General features: G+C 35.8%; 1 protein-coding gene, 3 non-coding genes and 1 pseudogene across 8 annotated transcripts in view; 4 read left to right on the top strand and 1 right to left on the bottom strand.

Moving 5' to 3' along the window:
* CEP295 (centrosomal protein 295) overlaps positions 1-12,447 on the top strand; it is a 49,735-nt gene that overhangs the window by 37,051 nt on the left and 237 nt on the right. For all 5 annotated transcript variants that reach the window (XM_045557121.1, XM_045557119.1, XM_045557120.1 and 2 more), the window contains 11 exons: positions 4,013-4,116; positions 4,663-4,765; positions 5,184-5,432; positions 6,203-6,342; positions 7,357-7,537; positions 8,217-8,878; positions 9,801-9,941; positions 11,556-11,649; positions 11,816-11,986; positions 12,168-12,267; positions 12,341-12,440. In XM_045557121.1, the coding sequence (XP_045413077.1) occupies positions 4,013-4,116; positions 4,663-4,765; positions 5,184-5,432; positions 6,203-6,342; positions 7,357-7,537; positions 8,217-8,878; positions 9,801-9,941; positions 11,556-11,649; positions 11,816-11,986; positions 12,168-12,267; positions 12,341-12,440 (2,045 nt within the window). The remainder of the gene's footprint in view (positions 1-4,012; positions 4,117-4,662; positions 4,766-5,183; positions 5,433-6,202; positions 6,343-7,356; positions 7,538-8,216; positions 8,879-9,800; positions 9,942-11,555; positions 11,650-11,815; positions 11,987-12,167; positions 12,268-12,340; positions 12,441-12,447) is intronic.
* Positions 1,041-1,136, bottom strand: LOC123643087 (annotated as a pseudogene).
* Positions 3,440-3,546, top strand: LOC123643043. Its single transcript, XR_006736620.1, has one exon. It is a non-coding gene; the product is annotated as a U6 spliceosomal RNA (small nuclear RNA).
* On the top strand, positions 4,236-4,315 carry LOC123643142. The gene has a single exon (XR_006736699.1). It is a non-coding gene; the product is annotated as a small nucleolar RNA U2-19 (small nucleolar RNA).
* LOC123643140 lies at positions 4,505-4,575 on the top strand. Its single transcript, XR_006736698.1, has one exon. It is a non-coding gene; the product is annotated as a small nucleolar RNA U2-30 (small nucleolar RNA).

Raw genomic sequence — 12,447 nt, 5'->3', positions numbered from 1 at the left:
GGCTCTTAATAAACATATAAAAAGTTGAATGAGGGAAGTAAAGTTTATTTAGAAAATAAGTAATTTTGCTTTTAAATTATTTCGGTAAATAAATACTAGTAGGAAGTATACAAGGGCATGAATTTTATACAGTTGGCAGCGTCTATAAATTTTGTGTTTAAGCCTATTTGTAACAATCCACGTTTAATTAACATATTAACTGCCATGAAAGTTGCATTTAACTCATTCTAGTTTTGACCCCAGGGCTACGTGAAGCATATATGTTTATTTTTTTCTTTTTAAATTTTTTTTTTGGAGTGACAGAGTCTCGCTCTGTTGCTTGGGCTAGAGTGCTGTAACATCAGCCTAGCTCACAGCAACAACAAACTCCTGAGCTCAAGCAATCCTCCTGCCTCAGCCTCCTGAGTACCTGGGACTACCGGTGCACAACATGACGCCTGTCTAATTTTTCTATTTTTAGTAGAGACAGAGTCTTGCTCTTGCTCAGGCTGGTCTTAAACTCCTGAGCTCAAGTGATCCTCCCACCTCGGCCTCCCAGAGTGCTAAGATTGCAGGCATGAGCCACCACACCCGGCTATGAAGCATATGTAAAATCTTACTTGTCGATGTTCTTATTGTTACAATTAATATTGATAATTTAATTCTAAAAACATGGATTAAATGAATAGAAGTCAATAAATTTTGGTTTTCTATTTATGTTTACCTTTAAATTACACTTGAAGTTTTTATTCTGTTTTTGTAATAAAACACTATGGCCCCAAGGAAAATTTCTAATTCTTTGTGTGTGGCAATCAATGTATTAAATACTGTTAAATATTATCTCTAGAAAATTTTTTTTTCTTTTTTATAAAAATGAGGTCTCACTATGTTGCCCCAGTTGGTCTCTAACTCCTGGCCTCAAACAATCCTTCCATCTTGGCCTCCCAAAGTGCTAGGATTACAGGCATGAGCCACCATGCCCAGCCTCTTTTAAAAATTCTATCTGTGGTATTCTAAATGACCTGCTTTATGTTTATTTTTAAATATTTGGAAGATAAAGAGAATTAGAAAGAAGAATCTTTATTTTTTTTTTCAGAGCCATGCTAATCTTCTCCGTATTGTTTCAATTTTAGTATATGTACTCCCAAAGCGAGCACAGACGGAACAATCTTTAAATCAATCCTACTACCCAAGGACAGCCAATGTAAATTTTCTTACTTTAGAGTTTATGCATATATATAACAAGATATTTTGTGTGCAATGTCGCATACTGACCCTACAAAGCATAGTTCTAATACTGTTTTATTAGTTGTAAGCCTGCTTTTAAGATACTACCTTTTCCAACCAGATTTCATTTTAGCTGTCACATATACTTAAGATACTTCATATATTAGTTGTTTCTATAGTTTAATAGAATGAGAGATGAGAGAGACCTATTCTCTTAAGGGTTTTTTGAAGTCCAGTGCACTATCCATTGTGCAACAGAGCCCGATGAAGGTTTATATTTTTAAAATTGACTTGTCTGGGAGGCCAAGGCAGAAGGATCAGTTGAGGCCAGGAGTTCAAGCCCAGCATGAGCAACATAGCGAGACCCCCATTGCTACAAAAAAATAGAAAAATTAGGTGGGTGTGTTGGTGTGTGCCTATATTCCCAGCTCTCTGGAGACTGAGGCTGGATCACTTGAGCCCAGGAGTTTGAGATTGTAGTGAGCTATGATGACAACACTGCACTCTGGCCCGGGCAACAGAGCAAGACCCTGTCCCCAAAAAGCAAAACAAATTGACTTTAACATCTCCTTTAAAAATTATAGATTCAAATAACTGTAAAAAATATAATTTCCAGTGAATTATAATTTTTGACATTTTAAAATAAAATTTTATGTCATTCTTTTTGATTTAGCCAATAGATACTGTGTTTCCTTTTTATTCTATCTATTGATATCCTCTAGCCAAAGACTAGCAAAGACATACCTGTAGTTGAACAAAGCTTGAGTGTTCTGACCGGTTGCAGTGAAGGAGAATGCACACTAAGAGCAACCATGGGGCAGCTCAGTAAGGTGTATTAGAAAGGACTTGTTACAGGATTTAGGCTTGTATTAGGTGATTTGGAGAAGGGTTCAAGGAAACAGGACTTTGCTTATTAGTACTGAATGTTATCAGGAAGCAGGGGTAATTCTATTACTGGGTACCCAAGAAATTCTTATCTAAGATGTGGGAAGAATGGAGTCAGACTAGAGCTGTAACTGGTAAAGTTGCTGCAGTTATTCATATTACCCAGGATGACAGGGTACTTGGTCATTTTTATAGTTTGACCATCGTCATAGTTTTATCTGTGTTCAGGCATTGAGGGGTCTGAATTTTATCTCCATCCATCATGCTCACAGAGTGGCCTTATCTGATATTAGCATTCCATGAAATTGTTGCTGTTTAACAGTAGAACACCAAAGCCTAGCTGATAATGCCAGGTCAGCTCCTGAATATCAGGGGCTGCTTTTCTGTTTCTCATAATCATCCCCAGATTCAGACTGTTTAACTCTGACCTTGCTCCTTTCTCTCACTTTTATTTTTCATTTCTTACCACTACCCAAATGCTACCTTGTTCATTCATGTCTCCTCTGGGGGAGTCTTCTAGGTATATTATAGATAACAGCAGATAAAGTGAAAAGCCTCAGATTAACTTCTCATTTCCCAGCTAGCTTTTAAATGAGCTGCTTCACTTGACTAGCATAAGACAAACAAAAAAAGAAAAAAATAATACCTCACTATAAAATTTGCCATGTCTTATATTATTTAAAATTTAGTATGTATAGAAGCAACTAAATAAGTTTAATAGTTAAATCTGTTATTTCACAATAATATATTTTTAAATGGACTAGAAGAATGTAAAAAAGTTGAAGACAAATAATAATATTCCATGGTATGTATAACATATTTTTTAAATTTTTTTTAATAAAAAGGCAATATTTGCTATTAGCTTTGTTTTTATATCATTAACTATGATATAGATATTATTTTATGAATAAATATCTAACACATATATACAGATAGATGTGTGTGTGTGCGCGTTTATGTTTGTTTACTGGGTTGCCATTTTTAAAATATTTCTTTCACAAACATTTAAGAAACGTACTTTTAATGTGCATGGTACCTTTTAATAATATCATGGTGATAATGAGGCAGAATTTTGTTTATATTCAGTGGAGCAGTTTCAATTTTATTCTGTTCAGAGCCACAGACTATCGTATGCCTTGGCAAGCTTTCTCACAAATATTGGGTATTTGGAATCAGAAAAAAAAATCAATTCAAAGTGCCTGAGTTATTAATATGAAACAGATGTATAATTTTTATATGTTTTAATGTGTCAAGTATAATTTGGAATAATCATTGATAATAAAAGCAATATGTGCTCATTGTGAATTTAGAAAACACTAAAACAGAGTAAGTAAAAGTTACTCCTTTTGTGCTTGCTTTGGCAGCACATATACTAAAATTGGAACAGTACAGGGAAGATTAGCATGGCCCCTGCACAAGGATGACACACAAATTTGTGAAGCGTTCCATATTTAAAAAATAAAATTACTCTTTGTGCTACCATTCATAAGCAACCACTGGTTACACTTTGGTGTATTTCTTTATTGTCTCTTTTATATCCATTTTTCTTATCTTTGGGACCATACTGTATTTAAGATTGAATATTCTTCTCAGCTTAAAATAATTACAAGAATATTTCCCATCACATTGGCACTATTCTAGCTTTTAGACATAATATTCAAGTATTTTTAAAGCATTTTATTCATAAAATAACAATAGCCACAAATTTCCAGAAAAAGTATATTGTGCTGACTAGTAAATGTTTTTAACAAATAATAAGGTGAATTTTTTTTCATTGATCTAAAATAAAGCAACTCTAAAAAGCAAAATATGAAAATAAATTGTAGGAAAGCAGGGGTTGGTGCCTTCTGATGCTAAGAATTTGATGTGTCCTAATCCAAACTTTTTTTCCCCATTTTGAATTCCAAAATCCATTTTTCAGTCAAGGTCAAGAAGTCTATTTTTGAGAATCACGCAGTATTATGTTTTGCTGTTGAGGAAGAAGAGCATACATATCTGGGTCCAAATGTAAAGCCAGATAATGAGGTTAGTAATAATATTTACTTAACTTTTAGAGCTATTTGGCTTCATATTCTCTTTGTTTAGTTTACATAAGTTGTGAAATATTAAAGTCTGTGTTCTCTGAGATCTGCTCCATTGAAGTGGATCAATGATGAAAATAGCCAAATCTGAGCATCAGAAGACATTCCAGTCTACCTGATGCATGATCTCTATAGTTCTGAGAAGCAAAACTATAAAACAATGTAAAACAATAAAGGCTTATGTCTGAAGCGGGGTGTGTGCGTGTGTGTGTGTTTTCATAAAGATGACAGTGGATAACTGAGTGCCTGCTGATGCATGAATGAGATTGGAGGGGGGTATGTTTGTGGATTTATGTGTATGTATGCACGTGTATGAAAGGCTAATCATTTCTGAGCGATGATGAAAAGATTTTTACCACTGACCTTTGTGACTATGAAGGTTTCTACACTTGACCTGAGCTCAGAATTGACAACTGTTGAGGTTGATGGTTTGGGGTTTTTTTAGTTATTACTTCCTACGTCATGGTCTAATATTCCCCTTAATTTCTAGGCTAAAACACAAGAGATTTCTCATGACCCATTATCTTCAGTAACTGTTTCTACTGGGAGCTTTTTAAGTTATGAAAACACAGATTTGAGCTTTACAGATCCAGGTAATAATGTCAAAATGTTTGTAAATTAATTGAAACAGCAGCACCAGTTGTGTTGCAATACAGTGGCGGGAAGAAGCATTGCTTTTTCACAATACATTGGGTGGGGGGGGCTGTTTCTTTAAATCTCAAAAGTAAAGTATTCATGCTGGGAAGAATACTGGACAGTATGATATTCTAAACATGACTGGAAGTTAACAGGGATGCTCTCTGGATCCCCAACAACACTTTTGAGAAGAATTTGCTAATGTCACATTTTCCCATTCAGTGGAAATCTAAGCACATTTCTTGGTTGCACTGTTTTCTTAGCAAAGTATATATTGCCACGCCTCTCTACCAAATTATGTCTCCAAGGAAGTAACCATTAAAAGGAATATAGTGTTGATGTCAATTAAATATTTTCATTAAACTCGATTTTTAGGGTCATTTGCAGAGCACATGGATGATGGGGAACAAGAATCTACCACCGATAAAGAAGAGGAAACAAATATTTTAAGTTCTATAGTTCCTTCAACACAAGTTATTTATCAACAGCAGAACTCTTCAGACAGTCATAAATCTCTTTTGCCTGCAGTGGAAGAATTTACATCTGGTCACACACACTCTCAGCAGATCATAGACAAGTACATAAATGAAGCAAATTTGATACCTACAAAAACAGACTTGCGGGGTAAAATTATTTTAAAGGAATACTTTTATATAAATTAAGTGTTTTTAACTTTTCACCTTTAAACCTTTTTAGTTTTAAGTAGTGCTTGTTTGAGCTTCATGTTTTTATGGCCTGCTGCAGCAGTTATACCACAGAAAATATTGAGGGAAATTAGTGAGAGGGCATCTGGAGCGAATTAGACTGACTAAAAAATGTATAGAGGAGATTAATTAGCAAATCATTCTTTACCATTGCAAAGCTTGCTATTACAGCTGAGGTGGCATTGCCAGTATTGAGAGCAAGAGTCAGAAATCAGACAGACCTGAATTCAAGTCATAGTTTGACCATTTCCTAGCTGTAAAACCATGGGCAAGTTACTCTTTCATCTTCTGTAAAAGAGGGATGTTGGCGATTAAATGAGATAGTGCACATAAAGTACAATGTCGCTCCACAGTAACCTTGAGTACAGTGGGCTTTTCTTTTTTAAGCTTACAACAATTCATGTATGGCCGGTTGCTCCTCCTCATAAGGCTTTGGAGCTAGCAGAAATGGGAATTTATATTTGTCAGAAGTTTTGGTCACGAAGAGGCTCCATATTTTTTGGACCTTTGAAAATAATCATGATAAGACTTAATTTGAAAGAATCAGCCAGTCATGGGAAAAAATGGCAATAATTTTGCACTGGTGTTACGTAAAAATAAGCTTTTATAGATGTGTTCTTACTCCTTTTCTAGGCTTTACTTTAAATTTTAAAAATTTATCTCTTTTTCCCCCCCTCAAAATTCCAACAGTTGACCTTGACTTTCCAGAATTGGAACACGTTTTTCCAAATTTGCATCGTCAGCTATTTAAACCCTTAGAACCATATCTAGATTTTGATTTATCATCACCATCCTCTGGGATTTCTCAAGACAACAGAGACTTTTACCAGGTATATTAAAGTAGATGTCACATTGTAGTGGATATCCAAGAACAGTTTTAAGTTTTCTGTTAGAACAATCAGTCTTAACCTTACTTAGAATCGTGTGGAAAGCTTTTAAAACTCCCATTGCTCAAACTCTACACTCCAGACCAATTAAACCAGAATCTCTGGCAGTCATCAGGTACTGTGAATTTTTTTTAAAGCTCCCCCAAATGATTCTAAGGTGGAACCAAAATTAAAAAATGCTGCATTTGAATTTTCTTTGTCCTGCAAGCCTCTCTCCAACTAGTGGGTATGATCCCATAGAGGACTTGAGAAATTTTAACTGTGTAACATTTAAACAGATAAATATTCTGTGAATCTGTAAAAATTAAATAGCCTCTTTCTGTATAGTAAAGGAGCTGAGGTTCAAACCTGGGTCTTTTTTGTTTCCACAGACTGACATCCTAGACTACTGTACATAGTTCGTGCTTATCAGAAAATTATCTCATCATGTTCTAAGCTCTACCTGGTTAATTTACTATTTGTTTTCTTTTTTAATTTATTTTTTTCTTTTTGAGTCAGGGTCTCGCTCTGTTGCCCAGGCTAGAGTGCAGTGCTATCAGCATAGCTCACAGCAACCTCAAACTGCTGGGCTCAAAGTGATCCTCCTGCCTCAGCCTCCCGAGTAGTTGGGACTATAGGCACATGCCACCACATCCAGTGAAGTTTTAAATTTTTTTGTAGAGATGAGGTCTCGCTATGTTGCTTAGGCTGGTCTTGAACTCCTGGCCTCAAACAATCCTCCTCCTTCAGCCGCCCAAAGTGCTAGAATTACAGCACAGCCCACAATTTGTTTTCTAAATGTTTTTTTAAAGTCTCCTTCATATTGACTGAAAAAGAACAATTAGATTTGAATAAGCAAATTATTTCTGTGACAGTAAAGTGATAATTAAGGAAGGATAAGATCAAGGGAATATCATGATTATTGGTTCAACTGGTAATACGTAATCAGTATTTCAGCCTTTCCTTGTTTTCTGTCAGAGCTCAGATTCTTCATCTGAAAACCACCATGCTACTGTATCATCCAAAAGTACAGTCTCTTTCACAGCATTGAGGAGGACTAGCATGCATTCTTCTCTTATCACAAGCCTGGATCAGCAACCTGACACTAACCTGGCTCATGCTGCAGCTCAGAGTTTTGCTACAGAAAATATTATTGAGGGTATGTATGACTAAGTTAGAAAAAGTTAAACAAAACCCAGTACTCTTTTTATGGTTCTTTACATCCATTTCCTTGGAAATTATGTCTGGCAGACATCTCCTGGTTTGTCCTCACCCCTGTCCCTGGTGTTACAAGTTTTGTTTCTTTAATTATATATCTATTTAAATAACAGAAGTAATATATATATTTTTTACAATACTGAACTTTATAAAATAAAAAGCAGAAGTATTGCCTCTTATTCTACAACTTCCCTACCTGAAACCTTACAGTTAAAATGTCCTTCTAGAACTTTATGTGTGTGTGTGTGTGTATATATATATAAAGAGAGAGAGATACATGTATGTCTTATGCTAAGTCTTTCTGTTATTAAAATTAATATTCAGTTCTCTTATGGGGAAGAGCATCCTTATAATGTCTTAACAGCCATACTTTCTTTATTAAATAATATTAGAAAAGGAGAACATACATGGTGTTAGTTGTAGAGTTCTTTAAAAATGACTGTGACTATCCTTATCTTTGTATTCATGTTTACATACATCAACTTTCACTCTGAAAATCGTAGGTAATAATCTGACTTTATTATTTGCAATTTACTTAGAAACTATTAGAGACTGTGTCTATATCCCAGTTTTACAACATATAGTAATGATTAACTGATTTCTTAAACTTCTTAATGCAGGATCTGAACAGTCTTTTCAACAGCTTCTGCCAGAATTTTCTTCACAGGAGGGGAGCCAGCATGCTGATTTACCAAGTATTTTTAGCATTGAAGCAAGAGATTCTTTCCAAGGCATGGAAAACCAGAACTATTCCTCTGAAGAACATACTGAAATATTACAAAATAAAAAAAGTGTTCATTTCCAGCTCTCTGTAGGAAATGTGCTAAGTTCAGTCACCAGTTCATCTGATGAGGCTAATGTATTTGATCAGTTAAATGTACAACATAGTACTCCATGTGGTTCTACTTCTAGTGAGTGCTCAATAAAACAGCAACTAGAAAGCAGAAAAGAAACACTGGGCTTTGAAGAACTATCAGAAAGAGGGGTTGTTACAATGTTACAAAGTCAAGGACTCACTGAAGATGATAAAAATGAAACCTGTGGAGTTTTAGACATAAATCCACATGTAGACAAAATTGACTCTCAATTATGTGTAAGAACAGTGGAGATGGGAACTTCAATTCAGACATCACATTCATTAACTATTCAAAATGAGAAATATTTTGAGAATTCAACTGAAACTGAAACCCCCAAAATCACAAAAAATCTATCTCAACAAGGACAATCAGAGCTCTCTGTAAATTCTGGATCATTTTCATTACAGAACTCTATTCCAACCTGGGTAAGTAAAATCTGTGTTATATAAATAGCATTTAAGTTCCTTGTCAGGAAAAACTTCAGAAACACAAGAGAAGCAAAAGTACTTGTAATGTTCCTGAGATAATCAAGTTTGTGGTCACTGACGAAACAAGAAAACTCCAGATTTTGAAAGCTGTTCCTCAGAGAATTTTACGAAAGATCTTTTTCATCCCAATTCAGATATCCTTTATCCAACTTTCCCAATAAATGATGTCTCTTCCTGTGCTTTCAGTGTTAAGCCTCACTGCACTGCACGAAAACCATTACCGGAATAAGTGTAAGAACATTGTTCCTCATATTCAGCAAGTTATAATCTGCTTGGTTTCAACACCAAAGGATATAGTTTTTACCTTCTAATATTATGTATAGTTTATCCTTTTCCCTAAATATACAGGTGGTTGAAAATAAGGACTATATCTACACCACAAATGTGTTTAATTTTGTTGCTTGTGTTTTGTCTGTTTTTAAATTCTTGCTCAATGTTTAAAACCAACAAAGATACTTCCCTTTGAAAAATTTATAATGTGGCAGCAGTGGCCCGTATTTGGCTATAACCCGGTAGCCAGCCACTGCTCCCTTTAGATAGGATATACACTCCAGTTCTGCATAGCTCCAGTCAGCCTGCACTCGTATTATCGGCCTACTCCTGTAAGTTTGTAGTCCTTGCAGTAAATATTTTTTGAGTTATACTATTTCACCCCATCTGTGAAGTCCTCTCCAGTATTTCTACAAGTGAACACTGGAGTAGAGGGCTCAAGGGGAAGCTGTTGTTTTTCTTCCATAATTTTCACATTTATACAAAATGCATATGATGTATAAAGTGAATATTTATTTACTTTTTGCACATTTTTAAAGTTCTAAGGCTATTTTTTTGACACAATTTCCCTTTTACTTGTACTGAAAAGGAGACAGAATCAGGCCATGGTATAATGGAAGAACCAGAACTTACTTTAGTGAGCACCAGTGATATCAGCATTACTGAAACGGATTTTGCAAAGTTAACACTAGAAGAAAAGAAAGAGAATGAGGAAGAAAGCTGTTTTCAGGTAAATTTCATAGCTTTTATTCATACATTGATTTATTGATACACCAATCTATAACTGAAAATTGCACACTGAGGTTTTTTCCACTTTTCTTTCCATGTGGCATCTTTTCTTACACTGGAAGTGTTTGCAAACTTCCCCAATTAGATGCAAAAGCAGTAAGCTTAATGTGCTCACAGGAGCTGACAAGAAAAGGAAAAGCCCTCAAAATCTCCTAAAAGCAGTTTTGTGCCATTTTGTAGTCCTAATTATAAATGTATATGGTGCTACAGATATCAAGTCTTGAGTTATGGGCAGGCACAATGGCTCAAGCCTGTAATCCTAGCACTTTGGGAGGCCAAGGAGGGAGGATCGGCTTGAGCTCAGAAGTTCGAAACCAGCCTGAGCAAGAGACCTCCTCTCTACTAAAAATAGAAAGAAAATTAGCCAGGCATGGTGGCACTCACCAGTAGTCCCAGCTACTGGGGAGGCTGAAGTGGGAGGATCACTTGAGCCCAGGAGTTTGATGTTGCTGTGAGCTAGGCTGACACCATGGCACTCTAACCTGGGCAAGAGTGAGACTCTGTATCAAAAAAAAAAAAAAAAAAAAGTCTTGAGTTACAATTCATGCCTTCTGCTTGTAAGAGGCAGAAAAGTTGTCCTAGAAGTTGGGTAAAGAAATCCAGACCTGAGGTGAATATAGAATGCAGGCTGTTTTTGGTCCTAAAGAAAAAAATGTATTTCCAGTAGAAGCAAAACAGTTGATTCACACCTACCTCGTAATTTCAATTCTTAGTCATTGGAGGGAATTATGCTATGTATTTAGCTCTTAAGTTAGTCAAGACTCTAAAACTTGACACCCCTACCAGCTGTTTGGTGCAACAATTTACTACTGTGGCAACTACTATGCATTTTTCTCTTTTCATCACCACCACACAGTTTTTCAGAGAAGTCCCAAACATCCTTTTTCCAGAGTTCATACCTACCTCCTACACTATGGTGGAACTATTTCTATCATACAACTAGTGTTCCAATGCCAAGTTAGAAGGTACTTTATATCTAAGCATATTCCAAGATGTTGATATGACTTCAGAACAACTGGTAATTGTTTTGACAAGGGAAGTAAGGAGGCAATAGACAAGTAATGAAAATACACAAGTGGTATGGAAAAGAGATAGAGACATAAACAATTTTAAGAGAAAGAATGGGAAAGTAGGGTTGGGTCAATGGTTAGGAATTATTTTGTGGTACTGCTGGTCAGATGTACAGTAGTATAAAAGAACTAAGTGAGTTGGACAGAATCACCCAAAAAACATGAATTTGAGAGCAGGCACCCACCCAACATCACCATGACACCCACAATGAGCATGTTTAGATCTTTTTATCCAAGGAAGGTAACCTGAGATTAGAACCTTCAAATACAAGAGCATGGAAGTGTTATCTGCAAACAGATATTGTGTTAATTGGGTAAACATCTTGTGGTTGCATTTGAGGACAATAGGGATGGTAATGTGGTTAATAAAAATAAATTTTTCAAGATTCCTGGTAAGTTGGCTCCTTCCCCAAGTAAAGACTCAGGGGGTTACCCTTAAAAGCAAAAATTGGAACAAAATTGACGTATGACTTTCTTACCATTAGGTGAGTGAATTTCTGCCTTTTGTATCGGAAACAGAAGCCTCAGATTGTCCAGCTGTGTCAGAGCTTTCAATGGAGAAGCCAACAGTGCCTACAGGTATGTATGCCTGAGTATACTGAAATGTGTCGAGTCCAGGGGCCAGCGTGAGCTCCCTGTAACTTTAAGCCTCCACAACTCAAAGGAAGAAAGCAGAAATTTTCCATATTCCTGGCCTAAAGCCAAATGAGGTGCATTATCTCCCAAGTACTTCTTTTCCCCACAGAAACTCTTCCGAAGTTTATACCTATACCACCAGGTAGTTTACAAGAAGCATTTGTAAAGAGAAAAAAATCATTTATGGAAAGATCCTACCAAAGGCAGAAAGAAATACGGAATAAAATTTGTGTCTCTGAAAATTCTCAAATGAAAATAGTTCTGGAGAAACCAACTATAGGTATGTTGACTTTTAAAAAATTAATCTTCAGCAACCACCTCCCTGAATAGTCAAGGCTTTGAGGACTCTTCTGAGTAACTTCCATTCCTCACAGAAAACATTTGTACAACTTTTCACCTTTTTTCACAGATATGTTGAAAATCTGGCCTTTCATTTATCAAATCACTTGTTCTTTTCTCAGGTTCATCTGTGAGTCGCCTAAAGGGTGTGAATAAAATTAGAGCCTCTCTTCCTGAAGGCAGAAAGACTACACAAGCCCTCATGCAACAAAGGGCTCTAAGGTAGGGTTGACTGGTTTTTAGTGAGCCACTATTCTGCATTATTTCTCTTTAATTTAATATAAATTTCTTACAGATTATACAATCAACTTGCTACAGTGAAACAGCAAAATGAAGAGAAATCAAAGCAAGAAGCTTATGCCCGAAACAGAGCAAGGGCAAGAGAATTTCATAAGGTGAGCA

This window comes from Lemur catta, chromosome 7 (genome assembly GCF_020740605.2).
Source record: "Lemur catta isolate mLemCat1 chromosome 7, mLemCat1.pri, whole genome shotgun sequence".
In the NCBI taxonomy this organism is placed as follows: Eukaryota; Metazoa; Chordata; class Mammalia; order Primates; family Lemuridae; genus Lemur; species Lemur catta.
The sequence above is the reverse complement of the archived record's forward strand: the minus strand, read 5'-3'. Positions and strand labels throughout refer to the sequence as shown.